This window comes from Heteronotia binoei, chromosome 9, assembly GCF_032191835.1.
Source record: "Heteronotia binoei isolate CCM8104 ecotype False Entrance Well chromosome 9, APGP_CSIRO_Hbin_v1, whole genome shotgun sequence".
NCBI classification, from domain to species: Eukaryota; Metazoa; Chordata; class Lepidosauria; order Squamata; family Gekkonidae; genus Heteronotia; species Heteronotia binoei.
Window position 1 is genome coordinate 83,901,393 of NC_083231.1, and position 22,863 is coordinate 83,924,255.

Consider the following 22,863-nt stretch of genomic DNA (forward strand, 5'->3'; position numbering starts at 1 on the left):
GTAAACCATACCTTCAGGTGCCTGGAATGGTAAATAAAGCAACCTGTGTAAGGAATCCATGTCTGAGCTTGTTATTTCAAGACCCAGGTGGATTTGCCACCAAAGGACACTACAGCAGCATTATCAGTTGTGAAAACAACATCAAGTTATGACACTCCAGATGAACTGATCTGGCATAATCAAAATCAAAAGGAAAGTGTGAGGGAGGAGGGCCACAAAAGTTGTGCATGTGTCTGTTCCAATGTTAGCTTGGCAGAGTTTAATACACTTGTGGTGGGAGTGGAACAGGATTGCAGCATAGAGCTGTTTCCTCTTCCCCAGGCTGGAACCTAATAAAAATGTATGCCCAGCTGAGGGAAGGGAAGAAGGACTACTTAATGAAGATGAAGATGAAGATGAAGATATTGGATTTATATCCCGCCCTCCACTCCGAAGAGTCTCAGAGCGGCTCACAATCTCCTTTACCTTCCTCCCCCACAACAGACACCCTGTGAGGTGGGTGGGGCTGGAGAGGGCTCTCACAGCAGCTGCCCTTTCAAGGACAACCTCTGCCAGAGCTATGGCTGACCCAAGGCCATTCTAGCAGGTGCAAGTGGAGGAGTGGGGAATCAAACCCGGTTCTCCCAGATAAGAGTCCGCACACTTAACCACTACACCAAAATGGCCATCAGCTCACTCAAGACAGAAATAGATATGGTTCTCAAGGAACAGATAGGCCTCAGAGACCAAGAGAACCAGGCAGCTGACAACAAGAACTGGCAGAACTCCTCCCTGGTGAGGCAGGGCCAGCAGATGGGATCCAAACCTAGAGAAAGGACTGCAGAGGCAAATTAAAGGGATAGTACTCTTTAGCTGTGTGAGTGGTCAAGAACAATAAATAAAGGGTTTACAGCAGCAGGTTAAGAGGATGGACAAAAAAGGGAACACAGTGTAACAGGTGACCTTGCCACAGAACACGATTGAACACAAATGTGACATAGAGATATGTATATGTTCATTCAGCATACAAATGAGCAAACATGTAAGTTAAAAAAGTTTTTACCAGTTTCCCCCTTCATTCTTGTTAGTTTTTTTCTTGAAAAGCATGTAGCTTCTCCATTAATTTTTGTCAGTGTATTCCAATACTATTTCAGGTACAACCTTGCCATAGAAAAGAAAAACTATGAAAACTCACTGTGGCCCCATCCACTACTACTGAAAAATCCTTTTTTTCATTTTTAGAGATTATGATCCCAAACTATGATCTGGCTAGAGCTACAGCAGCAACAGACAGGTTTTACTTAAAATTGAGGTTACTGATGTCTCTCTTCACCCACAGCAGTAAAAAGATTGTTTAAAAACACCTCTTTATTTATTGTAAATATGTGTCTGGAATTTTGCTTTCTTTTTATTATTTTGTATGTTCAGGACTTGTATTATAAATTTAGTATTATTGAATTTCACCTACTGAATTAATAGTTCTGTTTATTAATAAACTTTCAGCTAAGCTCAAATTCACTTGTAGCTAATGACTAAGACAATTCCCTACTACAATAAATGAGAGGCCAAACAAAATCATAAACATGAATTACAACATCTTGCAGAAGAATTATTAGAAAGATGACAAACTATATATATATATATATCTCCATCCAGGTTGGCAGCAGCCCTGTTGATGTGAAGCAACAGAACAAAATTGGAGTCCAGTGGCACCTTTAAGATCAACAAATTTTTATTTAAAGGTGAGCTATTGTGTGCCAAGCACACACTTCCTCACACAGAATGAAACAGAAACAAAATCATACATATCTTACATAAAGAGGGTGGGTAGTAAATTAGCATACAAATAATATTTGCTAATTTACTACCCACCCTTGTAAGGGGAGGGATGGTGGCTCAGTGGTAGAGCATCTGCTTGGGAAGCAGAAGGTCCCAGGTTCAATCCCTGGCATCTCCAAAAAAGGGTCCAGGCAAATAGGTGTGAAAAACCTCAGCTTGAGACCCTGGAGAGCCGTTGCCAGTCTGAGAAGACAATACTGACTTTGATGGACCAAAGGTCTGATTCAGTATAAGGCAGCTTCATATGTTCATATGTTCATTCTGTTTCATTCTGTCTAAGGAAGTGTGCACAAAAGCTCACACTTTAAATAAAACTTTGTTCGACTTAAATGTGCCACTGGACTCCAACTTTGTTCTATAAAAATACATAAATCACTTAAGTATAAAACACAGTAATTATAAAATATCACCATAAAAGTAAAAAATTAGCAAACCTTACTTCTGGTAGAGGACTGGCTGGTTTGGTAAGGATTCCTCCCACATATACAACATTTGGTAGTGTGGGTCTTGGAAACTCTAATGCTACATCAGTACACAGCATCCACAGGCTGGATTGATGCACCAGTTCATACATGGTCCTTTCTGGCTGTACGTTGTACTTCTGCATTATCCTTTCATATTTTGGCAGAACCAAAAAACTGACTCCAAATCTTGAAACCAGATAAACAACAGTATTCTTAATCCTCTCTAGCAAATTCATATGATCCGTGAGAAGTGAATTAAATTCTGGAACGTATGCTAAAGGTGCTGGAGCACCTACTTCTGCGGGATACCAAAGACCAGTGGAAAAAACAGCATATTTAACCCTTAATAGATGAGCAATAACAAATCCACACATCTCATTAGGATCCACTAGCAGCAGGTCAAATTTTTCTTGTTTCATGGTATGGAGGAGCTTCTTGTTGCCTACAATCATGTCACAGTTCTTGGAATAGTGATCCAGTATGTCAAACAGTTCCAGAATGGTATGTCTCCCAGAAAAGATATTCCTCATTTTGGATTGAAGAAACTCATCTGAGGTGGTGCTATTAAAGATCCCTGGGTAACGGAGCAGTCTATAATGATTAGATGGAGGGATTTCTCTGCCCTCAGAGAGGAGAAAAACTGTCTCATGGCCTTGCTCATGCAAGGCAGAGGCCACGGTCTTGAAAATATATAGATGGCTTTCAAACATAATTGGGGGCACAACAACGATTTTGGCAGCCCTTGCAATCCCAACAGCACTCCACAGAAGAATGAAAATTGGAATGTAAGACTTCATAGCTGAAATGACAAACAAAAAATTGCTTTGATACATCCCACATATTGAGACCACAAAACTCCCACATAAAAACAGTGTAAACACCAATATTATCCAATCCAAAGTATTTTATTGTCAGCCCAGCAACTAGAACCTTCTTGTTGCATACAACTAATGACTTGTGCCCTGACCTGGATAGCCCAGACTAGCCCAATCTCTTCAGATCTCAGAAGCTAGGCAGAGTCAGCCCTGGCTAGTATTTGGAGGGGAGACTACGAAAGACATCCAGAGTTGCTACATAGAGTCAGGCAATGACAAGCCACCTCTGAATGCCTCTTGCCTTGAAAACCTTATGGGGCTGCCAATGCGCACACATACAGTGGCATTTAGATCTCTCCCTTTATCCTTCTTCTGTCTGACCACGGGAGAACACAAATGGGGTGGCCAACGGTAGCTCTCCAGATGTTTTTTGCTTACAACTCCCATCAGCCCCAGCCAGCATGGCCAATGGCTGGGGCTGATGGAAGTTGTAAGTAAAACACATCTGGAGAGCTACCGTTGGCCAAACCTGACTGTCTACTCCATTATCGATAAACCTCCTTTTGTATATGAGGGGGAATAGATAAAGACAATGAAGTTGATATCCTCCTCATGATTCCATATACTGTAAACTCTTATTCTACTACAGTCAATAGTCAAGATTCTAGTTATACAATGAGCGGAATCAGGCAATGATTATTGCAGTGTAGCACATCAACCTACAGAAGTGAGGGTGGACGTTTTAATGAACCTTTAAAGGGGGGGGGGGGGAAGAGATCATTACATACAAAAAAGCACACCAGGAAAAGAGAAGGCTGAACAATTTCTGAACAATTAATAGATATTTCAGCTTTTTTGCTGAAGCAGCAGAAAAAATAGTCAACAAAGCAAATTTAACTATATATTTCTCAGTGATCATTTTAAACTGTATACATGCCATCTGTTCCATGGGGTTCAATGCTATGCTTCAGATTATTTCATATATCTTTACAAAAATCAGACCTCAGATTCACCAAGAGCTCACAGAAGCGCAGCTCCTAAACCTTTCTGAACCCCTCCTAAATCCCTCTTCCTCCCCACCTACCTTGTCCACTGAATAGTAGGTGCAGCTGCATAACAATCCGTGGATTAGAAGAGTGAGTAGCCAGCCAGCCAGCAGGGGCTTTGCCATGCCCCCAGAAGCCCTCATTAACTCCTGGAGAAGCCCACACCACCCTTTCTCCACTTCTTATGTGATTTGGGTGGCTTGTTGGCCTTTTGACTGGGAGTGGTGATGGCCCAGGAGAGCCCCAGGTGAGCAAGGCCTGCTTGGGCTGGCTGGATCTCTAGTCAGCCCAAGCAGGGCTTGCTCACCTGGGGCTCTCCTTTCTCGCATTGGGTTGCTTTTGGCTGTGTGTATGTGGGGGGGGGGGGATATGCTAATGAGTTATGCTAATGAGCTTTGCCACCTATTTTTCTACAAAACAAACCCTGACAAAAATTATTTTATATTTATGCTCTACAGCTAACACAAATTTAATCTGTTGAAAAATTAAAATTTCTGTTGTGAAATGCTGTAATTTAATAATCCAAATCTAAATACCTTTATCCGCACAGAAATAAAAAGTACAGCAAATAAATAAAAAGCACTTGTAAGTAATAAAAAGTACTTGTAAGTAATTTAATATGTATTCCATATTCTGAGTACTTTTGAACCAAAAGAGAGATGTCTCTCTTCAAAGAAAAAAAAAGTTGCTCTTTGGAAACATAAATAGGTCTTAAAGTTGTGTGAAGTTGAAACCACCACTGTTATTAGCCAAAAGCACTTTAACTACAGTTAGGATTATATGTATAGACAGATGCTTAGAGTAGTGTAAATACTGTGGCAGTCTGCATAATGGAGTGTGGAAAGAAAAGTTAAACTTTAAACTTATTTTAACAACCTCACACAGAAGGGATGGTACATAATAAACCTTAACCGGCTGTTAAAAGAAACTGAACAGAAATGCAAACTTTAGATTTTTTTTTTAAAAAATCATCATGCTGTGACTTGAAGAGTTACAGAAACTTTCCCTACTCTGTGAACAAAGTTATAAATTGCTTACACACATGTGGTTGCCAATTCTGCCTTGGGAAATTGGTAGAGCCTGAGGACATAATGTAATAGAGCCTCAGTAGGGCATAATGTAATAGAGTCCATCCTCCAAAGCAGCAATTTCCCCCATAATATTTATTGTTTGGAGGTCAGCTACAATTCCAGGATATCTCCAGACCCCACCTGGAGGCTGACAATCCTACACATATATAGAATGACTTTGCATACAAATAGAATATAATATGTTCTTGTAAGGTTTGGATATGGTCTTCCTGAAAGCCAGAGATACACAAATAACAGTGATACTTTAAAAAAAAAAACCTACACCATGCAGTACTCTATTGCAAGCATGCAGTCTTATCTTTCTGGATGAGATCTAATCTTTTGACTATGACCAAATTATAAGAAGGTCTACATTTACAAACCTCACTGATATAGTTTTCACTCATGTTATCTGCCATCTCAGATAATAATTTTTTACCCTTTAAAAGCTGGGATTTCACAACTGTACACTTGTACAAGTATGCACAGAGAAATGTGCAAGTATACAAAACAAGGAATATCTGGTTAACTAACCTGGCTGAACAGAGAACACCAGAAGAGGAAAGGGAAGACAGAAAGACCCAGCCAACATACAGCCACTCTAATACCCAGATTCAGGCTAATTTATTAATGTGGCAAAACATAAAAACAGGGGGAACAGTGTTAGGAGTATTGATATTACCTTATGTTTTCTTTTTTTCTGTTACATTCACTTCTCTTTAACTTGAGCAAGATATAAAGCCATGACTAAAAAAGTCCTTCAAATCAATCAGAAGCACTTCAGTGCCAGCAGAACAGTCCTTTTTTCATAGAAGATTGTAAGCTATTTGTTTCACAGCAAAATATAGCAAAGCAGGGCAAGAAATCTCAACACTGTTTAATCAATGGAACTTTAACCTACATTCACATTTCAATTAGTAGGAAATTAATTAAGAATTCTTTCTAACTTCCAATGAATCATTTAAAACAGTAAAATCATGTAAACAGTGAAGAGAATATCCTCAAAGTAAACTGATCTATCAGAGACAATGAGACATATGAGGCTTAGGTACTATCCCTCCAATCTTTTACTCTTTTTTACTTTCTTTTCTGCTTATCAAGATCTTAAACTGTACACATATCCTAAAATAACTTGTTCAATTTTTTTTGATAATTTAGCTGACTCTTGTGTGAATCAGCAGGCTAATTCCCTGTTTGTGTTGGAATTTCAGTTAGAATGTGGAAGTTTGAAATCAAGGAAGCCCTATCTGAACAGTTACAGCCAATAAGCTTCAGTTATGCAACTAGGCTGGAGAAAGGGAAATCTTAGTCACACTTGATAATAATGATGTTTTAGGATCTGTATTCTATAAAGACAGAGTTTTAAGTTCCTCTGTATAAACAATATTGTTGTCAATATGTTTATCTGCAAAACATACATTTAAAGGGCAAAATAATGCCTTTTAGAGAATCAGCTTCAGTTACACATGACTCTTCATCAGGAAGTATGTAATGATAATCAAATTATGACTACACTGAAATACATACCAACTATAAATTAAATACAGAAGCCTAGTAATTTTAAAATGCAAGACAACTGAGCAAAAGCAGATTACAGCCTTTTTTTTTTGTCCCAGAAGTCGAAGACTTCTAATCCAGACACCATTTTATCTTCAACCCAAATGACTTTTTAGTGTTCTGCACAAATTACCTTTTGTTCTTGAATATGTCTTCAAAAACTGTTATAACATTTAGGACAAATGTCAGGAAAATTCGATTAATAGTAGTTGTTCGAGCACCGATATTTTGTGGGAGTTTTGTGACTTTTAGGGAGGGGAGGGATGTCATTGGGATATAATGACATAGAGTCCACCCTCCAAAGGAGGCATTTGCTCCAGTGGAAGTGATCTCTATAGTCTGGAGGTCAGCTGTAATTTCAGAAGATCTCCAGGTCCCATCTGGAGACTGATAACCTTATGAGGCAAACAAAAATATTTAAATTTGCTCTACACTCTGTTCTGTGTATAGCAGACTACTTCTTCCTTTGTGACTCCTGACAATTTTGGTGCAGTTTAATTAAATAATTAAGAGTTCACAGGGAAGCTGTGGTGTTGTTAATAGACTGGGTCCACACCGCCGGCTCAGGGCGGCAGCAAGCCAACCCAGAAGTGAGCTGGTGGAAACAGGAGTACCTGGGAGCATTCAGACGGTGTGCAGCCTGCCCCCGGAACAGGGACGGGCTGCATGCACCCTGGAGGAGCATCCAGAGCACTCATGCGCCTGTCCGCCACTCCCAGGATGCTTCCCAGCCATCCAGATAGCCGGGGAGGCACCTTGGAGCCACCTCAGAAATTTCTGAGGTGGCTTTCTTTCGGGCCAGGATGGGGTGAGTATGGGATGGGGACAGCAGGCAGATGTGCACGTTTGGACACACTTTTTAGATCTGCTTGTCTGCCATCTCCGGAGCAGCTTAAACCGCCTGTTTGGACGCAGCCATACAGTCCCTGATTCCATACAAAATCTGTAAAAGAATTATATGGAGTTCAATTCAACAGAGCTGCTATGTTTAGCACACAAAAGCTCACATTTTGAATGAAACGTCGCTGGTCTTAAAGGTGCCACTGGATTCCAACTTTGTTCTGATGTTTCCTGTCCCTTAGCAATCTTTCGTTATTTTGCTATGTGATGTTTTTCCTACTTCTCCATTAGCTACTACAATACCCTACTAAATATATATAATATAAAATTACTTTAAACAGAAGGACAATTTCCATTTATATTGATATGGTTCTGATAGAATAAAATCACCACAGTAACGGCTAGGGAGATTACATTACTGGGTAATATTTACAGTAGTCAATGAATCTATTGCATAACATTCTCAGCCTGAAACACTTTTCACACAAAGCATAAATTTCATCACACAATTGAAGTCTCTGTAAGTCGTTTGTTACAAGATCAGCCTAGGAGTGGAATAACTAGGGTATTCTAAGCCTTATATAGTTCAATGTCAACAGTGAATCAGCAAACAGATCTAGGCTATTGCTGACAATGAAGGTCACCCTTTACATGTGAGGGGGAAAAAATGAAAAATGTAGCAATAAAATAGCTTAATGATTAGTAAACCTACATATGGATAATCACCTACACCCTGCTACTGTCAAGGCTTACAATGATATGTTACAATTTAATAGATTAAATTATAAGGAAAAGAAAATGGGGAGGGGAAGGAAGGAAGGAAGGAAGGAAGGAAGGAAGGAAGGAAGGAAGGAAGGAAGGAAGGAAGGAAGGAAGGAAGGAAGGAAGGAAGGAAGGAAGGAAGGAAGGAAGGAAGGAAGGAAGGAAGGAAGGAAGGAAGGAAGCCTCCTGAATCACATATTCAGGTTGAAAAGAATGGCTCATCAAATAGAATCCGAGAAACCAATAAAAACATGTATTATAAAGCCAAAAGGATAAAAAGCACAATATGGTCTTCATTACATATAAAAGAACACATATACAAATGGCACACATTTATTTTTATGCAAGAATTAATTCCACAGACTAATTCAAGACAAATAGTGGCAACTTTTCTCCCAAGTTCCCACAAAAGAGTCGAAAAAAATCGGATGGGGAAGGCCACCTGGCTTTGAGAGAACCTTCACGTAGTTTATACTGTGTGTTCTTTTTATAGTTAATGATGTATCATATTGTGTTTTTCATCCTTTACTTAAACGAAGAGTGACTCATGAGGAAAGGAGTTACTGGTGAGTCATAAAAACTGGTTCAGCCATATTCCAAAGTAGGAAAATTTATTTTTAAAATACAGAGAGCCATTGCGGCACAGTGAATACAGACAGGAATCTGGGAGAAGGAGGTATGAACCCCTGTTCTGTAAGGGAAGCTTGCTGGATGATTTTGGGCCAGTCATACACTCTTAGTCTAACCTACCTCACATCTTTATTGCAAGGATAAAATGAAGGAGACAAAAACATAAGCAAATTGGAGAAAGAAAGGGAATGAATGAGATTTTATGAAAAGAGCAGACCCTTCTTAGAGACACTTTAAGGCAATCTAGATCATTACCATTACCCTCAGATAATGAATGAGCAATACACTGTCTTATATGTGGTTGGAAGACTTTGTAAATACATTTTGTGCTCCTAAACTTTGGGGGTGGAGCCAGGAGCAAGGTTGTACAAGCATAATTGAACTCCAAATTGAGTTCTGGCCATCACATTTAAAGAGACCGCACACCTTTTAAATGCCTTCCCTCCATTGGAAATAACAAAGGATAGGGGCACCTTTTTTGGGGCTCATAGAATTTGACCCCCTTGTCCAATCTTTTTGAAATTTGGAGGATGTTTGGAAAAGGGGCACTGGATGCTATGCTGAACATTGGTTGCCTCTTCTTCAAAAACAGCCCCCCCCCAGAGCCCCATGCCTAGCAGACATTTCCCTCTCCCCTGCTTTCATATGACCCTGAAGTGGGGGGAGGGTCTCCAAACCTAAACTCGATTACTCTGATTTTTAAAGGTAAATGGTCATACAACCAACTATATACATCTGATGAAGTACACTGTTGCTTACCACATTTAAAACCAGTTGATCCCTAAAAGGGATTCTGGATATAGGATTCTATTCTGGATGTAACTATAGGGTTGTTTCTGATATACCTACCATTCTGAAATTTTTCCTTGAAATAAACATGTTTCTAATAAAATTAGAAAGCATAACCTTTGTCTTTCTATAATTCTTTACAGGAAAATTTGTGCAGCTGGTCACAAACAATACTCTTACAGAGTCAGGATTTTTGTTGTTGCTGCTGCTGGTTTGTTTAATAAAATCTTAAGGGGGTTACGTTAGCACACTTTAATTTTTTCATTCATAAATTTTTGTCCCCAAATAGTTCTATTAGTTCAAATTCAAAATCCTTTTGCCACCATCAAAGCATTCTGACTCTCTCCTAAATAAAACTGGATCATAATTTCACTGCCAACCTACAGAATAGGCATAATCTGTAAAGGAAAGGAAGAACTGCATATGAACAAATGAAATATATTTTACCTGTTGAGGCCTGCAGCATAATACAGTGCAACACTGTCAGGGGAGAAATAACTGAAAAACCCCTTGGTAAAAAGTTCTGGTAGGGGAAAGGGAAACAAAGGGAACATCTAACTTACAGCCTGTCAGCGAACAGCGATCCAGAAATGCTGGAAGAAATTAACCTTGGCAGAGTCAGAGTGGGAGAGAGACACAGACACTCTGCCCCAAGGCCTTAGACAGATGAAGGCCTGCCTAAGGCCTTAAAGCTTTACAGAATTCTATCTTTGTAAGACTGATGTGTCTTATTAGAAGAAGGAAAAGCCCCAGTAAAAGGTGAGTATGTGTTGTCTCCCTCTACAGGACAGGAGGATGCAAAACCACCCCACTACAGAGGTAAATAAATCTTTCCAATATATTTTCAAAACAATACATAACTTTTATAATATTCATTTCCAGTCATGTTATTAATGAAAAATACACTGGTGGTTGCAGTTTATGAATGTATCAGAACAGGATTTGTTTGTTTCAATGAAAAAGGAAGCAAGTGTTAGCTCCTCAGCATGATTTAGCGCAATAAACTGAAAAAAAAAAGTGCAATAACTTTGTAGAAGCATTATGAACCTCAGTTTGCCACAGAAGGAGAAAATAAATATTTTTATTTATGCCTTAAAATTAGGTGGAGCTTGAAAAAAAGCTTATATGTCACAACAGACTATGACAGTCAACAATCTCAATGCATTTAAGCAGAAATAAAGAATCTCTGTCCAGTTTCTGACTTCTTCTGATCACAAGAAGTGACATTTCACAATTAGAATCTCAAGGTAAAATACACCAAAGTCATTCAGCTAGTGTGATTTCTACTGCTTAGATCCCACTTTTTTCACATAATTTATACCTTGCCCTTCTCCCTAATGGAGACCCAAAGCAGCTTTCATATTCTACTCTATTCCATTTTATCAGGAGTGTCACTCATTTATTACTTGGGCCAGATTTGACACAAATGGGACTTTGTGGGACCAAGCCATGCATGTAGCAGATATAAACTTTATAAAGGATAAAGATAAAAACAATTAAATACAAATACAAAAGTGGTGAAACAGTGGGTTTTGGCAATGCAATTTTAAAAATAAAACAAATATTTTTTTAAAAAAAAATAAAACAAAGATCACAGCAGAAACTAAAAATATAAAATGCTCTGAATCTAGGATACATGAAATGGCTGGGCATTGCAAACTCCCCCTCCCTTCCAGGTCCACTCAGATTGACAATAGCTCTCCAGTGTAATATGGCTGTGGGCTACCAGGTTAGAGTACTAGGCACCAGTTCTCAAGTCCATTCAGCATAGAAAATATGGCTAAAAGCATCAGGCCTTTAATTTCAAGTAGTTTTTAACTGGACATAAACACTGCAAAAAGTGAAACTGCCTTACCGCATTGCAGCAGAGACCTTAATGGAAAATCCATTCTGTGTTTTCCTTGCAGCTTTGCAAGCCCAGAAGCCAGCAAAGACAAGGAAGAAGGTGCTGCGAACATCGTTGGCAGCCTCAGAGCTTCAAAGGGTGAGGACGGAAGGTGGAGGAAATTGCCAGGGGCCAGACTGAAGCACTAGGTGGGCTGGGTGTGGCCCATGGGCCAAGAGTTTGACAGTCCTGCTTTGTTTCATTTTACCCTGTAAAGAGATTAGGGTGGGAAGGTGTGACTGGCCCAAAGAGCTTGGATTTGAACCTGCGTCTCCAGATCCTTGTCCAAGTCTAACCACTACATCTCACTGGCTAAATGGCCTAAAGTATGCTTCAGATCAAAATAATATTTTAAAGATATTTACATATAAATACATTAAAATACTATTTTCTTCTTTGTTTAAAAATTGCTTAGGAAAGGTGACAAGTCACAAAGGAAGACAAGTGGAAATGCTGAGATTATCAACTACACCCCCCAACAGCCCCTAACTCTTAACATAAGAAACAGTTGTCTTTTCTTAAAGGGGGTGAGAGGAAAAGGGAGAGGGAAAGAGGAGGAAAAGTATAAAGAAAAGTTTGAAGATAGTTATGCAGCAAGGAACTGGTCTCTGAGAGGTGGAAAAGCATCTATGAGAATTGTGGAAGTTGGAACAAAGGAGTCCTACCATCAGACTAAAATAAAGGTAAAGACACTGGCTACACTGGGAGTAGTGCTGTTACAGGAAGTGAATTTTCTTTTTTCTGAGCCCTGGGAAGTAGAGCCTGGATCTCAAGCATTCATATTGCTCACCTGAGAAGTGCAAAAAGCATAGCTGAAGCATTCACAATTTGGAACCTTATTAAGGTTTCCCATTCCTTCTTAGATGAAGCTTCCCTGTTTACCTACCTCATAATTCTTGTTTCTGTAAAGTACATGTCAGCATAGGTTTGCAACCCAGCAAGGTTGATACAGAAGTTGTTTGCCCTGAATTACATTATATGCCATTTACTGCTTAGATCAGGGGTGGGAAACAGTGGCTCTCCAGATGTTTTTTTGCCTACAACTCCCATCAGCCCCAGCCATTGGCCATGCTGGCGGGGGCTGATGGGAATTGTAGGCAAAAAACATCTGGAGAGCCACTGGTCCCCACCTCTGGCTTAGATGATAATTACAATATGATGCAAATCAATGAAAATATATTTAAATATGTAGATCAGTACATTTAGGCGGTATCTTTTTCTGTTTCCAAATTGCTTAGGAGACAGATGCAGAGGAGAAAAGTTTGTGTCTTTGTTCCTTTAATGGTAATACTGGAGAGGAAACATCACAGAGTACATGATATGCAGGCTTATAAAAAGCTATATTATCTATAATTCATGATTATTACTGAACACTGTATTCTTTGCAACTGATATTCGGAACAAATTACAAATAATCAGTATGTAAAGTATAAATAAAGAATACAATAAGACAGTGGTACTAAATCTGTGGCTTGTGAAGAGCCACATTCACAATTACCATCAATCAAAAGAGCCAGGGGATTACTGTACACCCTATGTGCTACCAAACACACACAAGATATAAATATTATCATTACATATATAGTTATAATCTTTTTAATTACCAGAATACTTCTGGATATATAGGGTCACCTTTCCCCACCATTGTTGGACCTTAGCCATCCTGTGTATCTGGAGTGAGGGGAAAGGCTTGCCACACAGACTTAAGACACAAAACAATGTGCAAGCTTTTAAGTTCATTATTAGGCCGGATAATTTAAAGAATGCTTCCCTATGTTAAAAGTTCCTTTCAAACTGAATTCTAGCATTGCTAGACATTGTATAGTAGTTAGAACCTCTCTCCATGATATGTTTTCTACTTTCAACAAGTTTTGTTTTGTTCAAAGCTGGGAAGGGTGCCTACTCTTAGCTGCAATAATGCCAGTGCAACTCAGGTCATCACTGGGGCATGCCTCCACAACACACTGGAGGTCCAGGCAAAAGCCCTAAGTGTGCTGCTAACTGTGCACCAAGGCTACACAGATTTCACCCAATGGCGGCCCAGTGGGGGCAGAAGCCAAGAGTGCTGTAGGTCACATGAGAGTGTTGAAAGAAGTCCACCCCAGCAGGAAGATAGGGGAAAGTCCAGCTGGCCTGGCCAGTCTCATATGAACAAGATTCCAAGGGAAAGAACTTGCAGGGGCTTTGAGGAGTCATTTAAGCTCCCTCAGCTCTAGGCTTCCAAATCCCTCAGGTCCAGCAGGGGTATTCCTGGTTTTCCAGGCTCAACCCCACCCCAGGCCAGCCGGCCAGTGGGGGAAGCCCTGCCCCTGCAACCACCATGTGTCTTAGATCTCAACATGTTTAGAAGCCTGCAAACATCTTGTGTTTTAAAATGTGTGCGCGCCTTTAAATTTGAGTAGGAAGTGAAAGATGCATGGGTGAGGCAGTAGCAGACCCAAGTGTATGAAAGAGAGTGAGAGTTAAGTCCCTCTGCTTGCTTTCATTTCAAACATTTTTGTATAGGAACTAGAGCCAGTAAGTGTGTGTGTGTGTGTGAGAGGGAGATAGATAGATAGATAGATAGATAGATAGATAGATAGATAGATAGATAGATAGATAGATAGATAGATAGAGAGAGAGAGAGAGAGAGAGAGAGAGAGAGAGAGAGAGAGAGAGAGAGAGAGAGAGAAGGAAAGAGAAGGAAAACTCTAACATCAAGCCTGGGCAGACAGAGCTCGTTAATGTAACTTCTACCACCTGGAGGACTCGCTGCCGGCGTCCCGGCTTACTGGGCCATGGCAGATGACCCCATGGTGAAAGGGTGGAGCCAGTACTGCGCACACTGCGCTTCACCTAAAAATTCCTCTGTACAGGCCTGAAGGGTATCCACACCCACAACCCACAACATACCAAGTCCTGCAGCGATGGGCAAGGGGCGAAACGGCAGGTGGAAGATGCCACTGGAAGCTGCAGTCCTGATCCTGCATGTAGGTGGTTCAGGGTATTGGTTGCCTGATGCTGACCCGGAGACAAAAGCATTTTTCGGCAGCACCCTGAACGATCAAGCAGCCTTATTTAGGGACAGCACTGCTTGCTCCGTATGGAGAGGGGCCTAGAAAAGGTCGCCTAAACAAAGCTCGTCTCCTCTCCCCCCCCCCCCAAGTTGGCTAACCGCGGTCAACGGACATACTTACTTGCGGTCGAAAAATAACAACAAAGAAAAGGCATGCACCTGCCTTACAAAGTGTGCAAAGACTAAAGTTTGCGTGCTGGAACATCAGAACCATGCTTGACGCAGTAGACAGTGGTCACCCTGAATGACGCTCTGCTCTAGTTGCCCACGAACTTCTCAGATTGAATATTGACATAGCGGCTCTCAGTGAGGTCCGTTTCGCTGAGGAAGGTAGTCTTCAAGAACACGGTGCTGGCTATACCCTCTACTGCTCGGGTAAGTCAAAGGCTGAGAGCCGCCTTTCTGGCGTTGGCTTCATGATCAGGAACTCCATTGCCTCTAAACTCGAAAACCTGCCAACAGGTCACTCAGATCGCATTATGTCTATGCGTCTCCCACTTCAAAACAAGCAGCATGCAACACTCTTCAGTGTGTACGCCCCAACCCTTCAAGCAGATCCTGCAGAAAAGAACAAGTTCTATGCTGATCTACGTAATCTCGTATGGAAAACCCCTACAGAGGACAAGGTGATCATCCTTGGCGACTTCAATGCCAGAGTAGGTAAAGACTGGGAAGCCTGGAAAGGAGTACTTGGCAAACATGGCATTGGCAACTGCAATGATAACGGGCGCCTCCTGCTAGAATTTTGCACGGAACATCAGCTCACCATTACCAACACTATCTTCCAGCAGAAGAACAGTTTGAAGACAACCTGGATGTACCCACGGTCCAAGCATTGCCACCTTATTGACTACATTCTGGTGCGCCAGAGAGACCTTCGAGATGTCTTACACACCCGAGTAATGCCCAGTGCAGAATGTCATACGGATCGTCTTGTACGCTGCAATCTCCGTCTTCACTTTAAATATACACCCAGGAGAGGCGGTATCCCCCGGAGGAAGTTTCATGTTGGCAGCCTTCAGTCAGCCGAAGTTAAAGCTGCCTTCCAGGCAAAACTCCAGACAAGAATTGAGGACCCCAGTTGCCTCGCAGATCCTTCTCCAGAAGCACTCTGGAAACACCTAAAAACTACCATCCTGTTGACCTCTGAAGAAGTCCTCGGGTTCTCCACAAGGAAGAACAAGGACTGGTTCGACAAGAACAATCAAGAGATCCAAGAATTATTGGCGAAAAAGAGATCTGCCTACCAAGCACATCTTGCTCAGCCCTCCTGTCCCGGGAAAAAAGCAACCTTTCGTGCTGTATATAGCAACCTCCAGCGCAAGCTTCGAGACATTCAGAATGAGTGGTGGACCAAGCTTGCAGAGAGAACCCAGCTGTGTGCAGACACTGGTGATTTAAGAGGGTTCTAAGAAGCCCTGAAGGCAATATATGGTCCATCATATCAGGCTCAGAGTGCTTTGCGTAGTGCAGACGGCCAAGTGCTCCTCACAGACAAGGCATCCATACTGAACCGGTGGTCGAAGTATTTTCAGGTTCTCTTCAGTGCCAATCACGTAGTTCAAGATTCAGCAATCCACCTCACCCCACTTCAACCAGTGAAAACAGAGTTGGATGAGATCCCCACCCTAGAAGAGACTGTTAAAGCCATCAAGCAACTGAAAAGTGGCAAGGCAACAGGAGTTGATGGAATCCCACCAGAGATCTGGAAGCATGGGGGCATAATACTACATAGGACACTTCACAAAGTACTTGTTACCTGATGGGAACAAGGCAAACTACCACAGGACTTTCACGATGCAATCATGATTACTCTACATAAGAACAAAGGGGGAAAGTCAGACTGCTCCAACTACCGGGGGATAACCCTGCTCTCCATCGCAGGCAAAATCCTTGCTAGAATACTCCTGAACAGACTGGTGTCCACCATTGCAGAAGAACTCCTCCCAGAGAGCCAGTGTGACTTCAGGGCTAACAGGAGCACCACCGACATGGTATTTGTTCTCAGACAGCTCCAAGAGAAATGCAGGGAACAGAACAAGGGTCTATATGTGACTTTTGTCGACCTTACCAAAGCTTTTGATACCGTTAGCAGGAACGGCCTGTGGCAAATTTTGGAACGTTTAGGATGTCCCCCAAGTTTCCTCAGTATGGTCATCCAGCTACATGAAGACCAGCGAGGCCAAGTCAGACACTGCAACGATCTCTCGGAGCCCTTCCCAATAGGCACAGGTGTAAAGCAAGGCTGTGTTCTCGCGTCAACTCTCTTTACGATCTTCTTTACCATGATGCTTCAAAGAGCCTCAGTAGATTTAGATGATGACGATGGTGTCTACGTCCGCTATCGCACCGATGGCAGCCTGTTCAACCTGAGGCGACTAAAGGCCCACTCTAAGACAATGGAAAAACTTATCCGAGAGCTACTGTTTGCTGATGATGCTGCACTTGTCTCCCACTCGGTATCAGCTCTGCAGCATATGACGTCCTGCTTTGCAGAGGCTGCCAAGCTATTCAGCCTAGAAGTTAGTCTGAAGAAGACAGAAGTTCTCCACCAGTCTGCACCCCAGGAAGACTATCACCCTCCTTGCATCACTGTGGGTGAATCAGTTTTGAAGACAGTCCAGCAGTTCAGCTACCTGGGGTGCATCATCTCCTCAGACGCCAAGATCGACAAGGAGATTGACAACAAACTGGCAAAGGCAAACCGTGCATTCGGCTGACTGCATGAAAGAGTGTGGAGCAACAAGCATCTGAAAAAAGGCGCAAAGATCAATGTTTACAAAGCGGTTGTGATGACAACCCTCATCTACAGCTCCGAATCGTGGGTTTTATACCGTCATCACCTGCGACTCCTTGAGCGCTTTCATCAGCACTGCCTTCGCACCATCCTCAACATCCACTGGAGTGACTTTGTGACCAACACTGAAGTCCTCAAGCGGGCAGAGGTTACAGGCATCGAGGCATTGCTGTTGAAGACGCAGCTGCGCTGGGCAGGGCATATCTCCAGGATGGAAAACCACCGCCTTCCCAAGATTGCCTTGTATGGCGAACTTTCCACCGGCCATCGAAATAGAGGGGCATCAAAGAAGAGGTACAAGGACTCCTTGAAGAAATCCCTTGGTACCTGTTGCATTAACCGTCACCAGTGGTCTGACCTAGCCTCAGATCGCAAAGCTTGGAGGCACACCATCCACCAGGCTGTCTCTTCCTTTGAGAACGCACGCATAGCTGGTCTTGAGGACAAAAGGAGATTGAGGAAGAATCGTACTGCTAAGCACCAACCCCAAATCAGACTTTTCCCTGCAGCCACTGTGGCCGGACCTGCCTGTCCCGCATTGGTCTTGTCAGCCACCAGCGAGCCTGCAGCAGACGTGGACTACTGCACCTTTCTTAAATCTTCGTTCGCGAAGTCAAGCCGAGAGAGAGAGATTGTCTTAAATTTAAAAAATCTTCATGATATGCATTTTTAGCGAGCAACGTCTAGTCTTAAAAAGCATTTCACTTATTCCAAAAGAGAAAATATTTCATAAGGTTTTCCTTAGTTGCACCATGGAATGAGCCCTCAAAAAAAAAAAAAAACCCTTGCTTTTTTCCAGGCCACCACATCTTTATGTTAGAAGATATTCCCAGCAAGGTTGAAAGGCTCACATATTTAAATTATAAAACAGCAGGTACAGTAATTGTAGTTACCTTTTCATATCTCATAAATGTGAAAACATAGGTCAAAGTCACTCTTATGTAACTTTGGCATAAACTCTTAGTTCACAGACACATTTAAATTACAAAAACTGGCCAGAAATATAGGTGTTCCTGAGACATAATCAAATGTAATACAAAATACAGAAAGTAAGTAAAATGACCCCTCCTGAATTGTACTTCCATTTTTCTGTATAGCATGGCCTCATCACTCCTGCTGTACTTCCATCACCTATCCTGCAAGCCTCAATCATTTCTCCATATCATGTAGCAAAAGCCCCCTTCCTATCCCTACTTCTGTCCTCAACCTCCCCCCCCCCCACCTCAAGCTTCTGTCACCAAAAGCTCACTACTCATTCCTAAAGCGACCTTTCATTTAAGCCCCAATGTCTCTTCTGTCACTTTTCCAAACTCTTCTCCCAATATTATGTTGTGCATTCCCCATATTTCTGAGGATTGGAGACAAAACACTGGGCTCACTAGGAAGGAGACATTAGTTCCTCAAGATCCATCACTTCCACCCAAAGCAGGGCCATGTCTTTTTTTCCATTTATGCTATTGCACCTCCATGAGGATAAGGACAGAATAACCCAAGCCTGGGAAAGGATGTTACCTATTATCAATCACATGCTCCAACAGCCTTCTCTAGTGTGGGATGGCAATTGGGCATGCAGTCTTCCATAGAAAAGCACAGTACCTAAAGAGAGACCAAAATTCAGCCTACATTGATTAATATTTCTCCACACATACAACAAACATACTTGAATCTCAGTTATTGGGCTCCCTAATTAACAAAGGAATTTGAATTGTTAAGGGTACTATCATACTAAATGGACGGCTGAATATTATAATGTTATCCAAAATAACATTATTACTAGAAACGTTGAAAACAGGATATTTTTTACATTTCTCACCAAAAATTCGCAACACTAAACTTACCTCATAACTCCAGGAAGTCAACTGAGCCAAATCTCTAACAGAATGCATGAATGTTTGCTCCAAAACATTAGAACTACCCCAATCATGCTCTAATTATGCTTTATAGAGGTATTTGTGAATAATTAGCTGTGCTAGGTGGTGGGTTTTGCATTTGCATTCATTTACATGCACACATCCCATTGCAAGTAATTCAACAAGAACAGATAGAATCTTTACATTCTGCTACTCATTCTGAAGAACATTTTGATGTCTGTCCGATTTATCCTTGAAATTACTGATCCAGAAAGTGATAGCTGTGCAGAAATCTGCTCCTGGAAATGGGTTTCTGATAATATGATTCCTACTTTGAAAAAAATGACATGCTTTCAGATATTAACTGCCAAATTTTAATTTACTATTTCCAGCAAAGATTCCTGGAGACAATTCTGCGACGAAATCTGAGTAACCCTTTTTATTGTGTGATGAAGTTTTGGCTGCACTTAATCTGCCACTTGGTGAAAGGATAACTCAGTGGCACATAATATTCTAAAACAACTAAAGGTTTAAATAGGTCACTAAATTACTGATATTAAAATATTAAAACTACTGCTATTAAAATGCTCCAGCTATCTTTAAATATTTCCTTGGTAATTAGTTTAAAATTATAGGTTACAGAAATGTAATCAACAGCCAAAATATGTTTAAACAACAGCTTTGATTATTTAATCTACAATGTCATGATCACAAAGGACTGTCACTCTGCCAGATTATCTCTCCATACCAAATTAGTTTTTAAAACAGTGATAAAATAAACAGTCATATTAAAGCCGTTTTTAATTATTTCTGTAGTTCATTTTTATATTTTAAAGATACTGAATACCTTGCATGACTAGCTAAGAATGTGATATTACAGTGTTGAGAAGGACACAGAATTAGAAGAAACTGTAGCATTGGAAGGAAACAGATGGAGAGGAGGCTTTTACTGCAGTGGTGCAGCAGAAAATCAGCAAAGTCAAACTGTAGCTGTGTTTTTTTCTTCCTTAAACCATGAGGCCTTGCTACTCTTTGCTGGAAAACAGGAGCAAGGTGCCACATGCTTTGCTTTAACATTATTTATTTGACTTATAATATTTTAAAGCAAATATGGACTTCCAATAGCATTTGGTCCTGGAACTCAGCATCCCTATATTAAGGAGCGGGCCCAGTGCAGCTTAACAAGAGGTATTTGAGGATGTGGGCACCAATGTTCACTCTAAACTGAAGAGTCTTGTGAGCAAAAATTCTACTCTGTGAGCTACTGGTATTAAAGTTGTGAGCTACAACATAAATTAGTTTTCCTGAGCTAAGGCAAAAATGTGTGAGCTGGAGGCTAATAATCTGTGAGCTAGTTCATGCCAACTCCACTTAGAGGGAACACTGGTGGGCACTACAAAATTCAGATAGAGCGTTCATTCTCCAATGCTGTGTCTACCCTGTTTTGCATTCTTCTTAATCTGTCAAAGAGCCAGCTAAATTCGTATTTCCCAATTTCCTTTCTGTATCATGTCCCTTCCAATGACACTGACCTATAGTTGCCCACAAAGGTCATTTCATAGAAAAAGAAATGCCGGAGCACATTAGCAAAACTCATTTGCATGCCATATGCCATACATCCCTGACATCACTAGGTGTACTAAATTATATTACCTCAGATCTACCTTAAAATGCTTCTTCAATTATAACTGTCATAATAAAACCTTACTGCCATCATATTTTCTAAATTACTTTCTCCTATGCGGCCACAGAGGCATGATGAAGATTTCCATCTGTCTGCTTTATACATTTTATTTATTTTCCCATTTTTTCTAGGCGGGAAAATATTAGTAAGCTTGTCAGAGTTCAGCAAAATTCTCACAGGGGGTTTGAACAATGGAGTCCAGAAGCAAGGGGGTTTTTTTGGGGGGGGGGGCAAGAAAGAAAGAGCACAATAAAATTTAGAGGTTCTGGAGCTCTGCTCCTGTGAGCTGCCCAAAATGAGGCCTTGTTCCCCATAGGAAGACTTAATTCCTACAATGCTGAACCTCCTTACAAAGCCAGACAAGCACTCTGCCTTGTTCCACCTTGCTTCAGATATACATATCTCACTTTCATCCATATCCCTTCACCTGCTGCCCATAGTTCCCTTGTTTCTCCCTCCTCTCTCTGTCACAGATTTCAGAGGTCCTAGAAAGGAGCTCTTCTTTTTAAACTACTAGAACATAAATCACAAATGTATTATAATATGTTTTGGGGGATGTTTGGTAGAAAAAGCCCAGCAGGAACTCATTTGCATATTAGGCCACACTCGCTGATGTCACCATTGTTTCACACAGGGATTTTTGTAGAAAAAGCCTGACAGGAACTCATTTGCATATTATGCCACACACCCTGCCACCAATCCAGCTGGAGCTGCGTTCCTGTTCAAAAAAAGCCCTGATATGTTCAAATGTGACTATAAATCAACATTCTGAATTTGGTATGAGTTGCTCACCAACAACAGAAAAAGAGCTGAAACACAACTGAAGTGGCATAAGTGAATTTGATGAAACAGCAGCCCACTTACATCTTAAACACTAATACCAGTTATTCCAGCAGGAGCTTTCAGAATTCAGAGCTTGCTTTTTAGATGCTATGAAAAGCAATCATATTAATCAGTTTTCTAGGGGAAATTTCCAAAGGGTACACGGGGGTGGGGGTGGGGTGGAAGAGTTGGAGTGAATTTGGCCTAAAACTCACCTATGTCCTGTTGGCAACGGTTCTGGCAAACCAGCTGTTCCTAGGTGCATGTAATCCACAAAAAAGCCTCTACCTCTATCCCCTTTTGTATTCAATCTTTTTTTTTTAATTATGTGTACTCTCTCTTCCTCAAACCCACCACCTCTCCAGGATCTAAATTCCTTCTTGACAGAGTTCCTAACTGACAATGGTTGCCTCATTTTTCAATAGGGTTGTGGATGGTATACAATCCCAGACAAAAAGTCATTATGACTAGACCAAATAAAAGATATGACTTGGTTTTTCTTTCTTGTTCTGGAGACTTAAGGTCCTAACCACACAGACTTGTGCTGGGAGTTCTGAACTGAAACTTAATTCTCAGAAGCCTATGGGCCTGCTTTAGACTGGGACCAAAGGGAGAGTGGGCTTAAGCCTCCTCCTACCTGTATGATTTTCCTTACCTATAATAGCCCCATAGGGGAAACTTATGTGTAGCCCATTAGTACACACATGGTTCTCAGTACAGCAAATAATAGCCCCACCTAGGACAGCCAACCTTCAGGTGATGGCTGGAAATTTCATAGAATCATAGAGTTGGAAAGGACCTCCAGGGTCATCTAGTCCATGCCCTTGCACAATGAAGGAACTTCACAAATACCTTCCCCACACACATACATCCCCAGTGACTCCTGCTACATGTCAAGAAGATGGCAAAAACCTCCAGGATCTCTTGCCAAACTGGCCTGAAAAAAAATTGCTGACTGACCCTGAAGTGTCGAAAAGCA

At 41.3% G+C, this 22,863-nt stretch overlaps 1 protein-coding gene across 1 annotated transcript in view; it reads right to left on the reverse strand.

Annotated features, from left to right (window-relative positions):
* UGT8 (UDP glycosyltransferase 8) overlaps positions 1 to 22,863 on the reverse strand; it is a 59,476-nt gene that overhangs the window by 32,451 nt on the left and 4,162 nt on the right. Inside the window, exon 2 of the mRNA XM_060246869.1 lies at positions 2,258 to 3,081. Within this exon, the coding sequence (XP_060102852.1) occupies positions 2,258 to 3,079 (822 nt within the window). The 5' untranslated portion in view covers positions 3,080 to 3,081. The remainder of the gene's footprint in view (positions 1 to 2,257; positions 3,082 to 22,863) is intronic.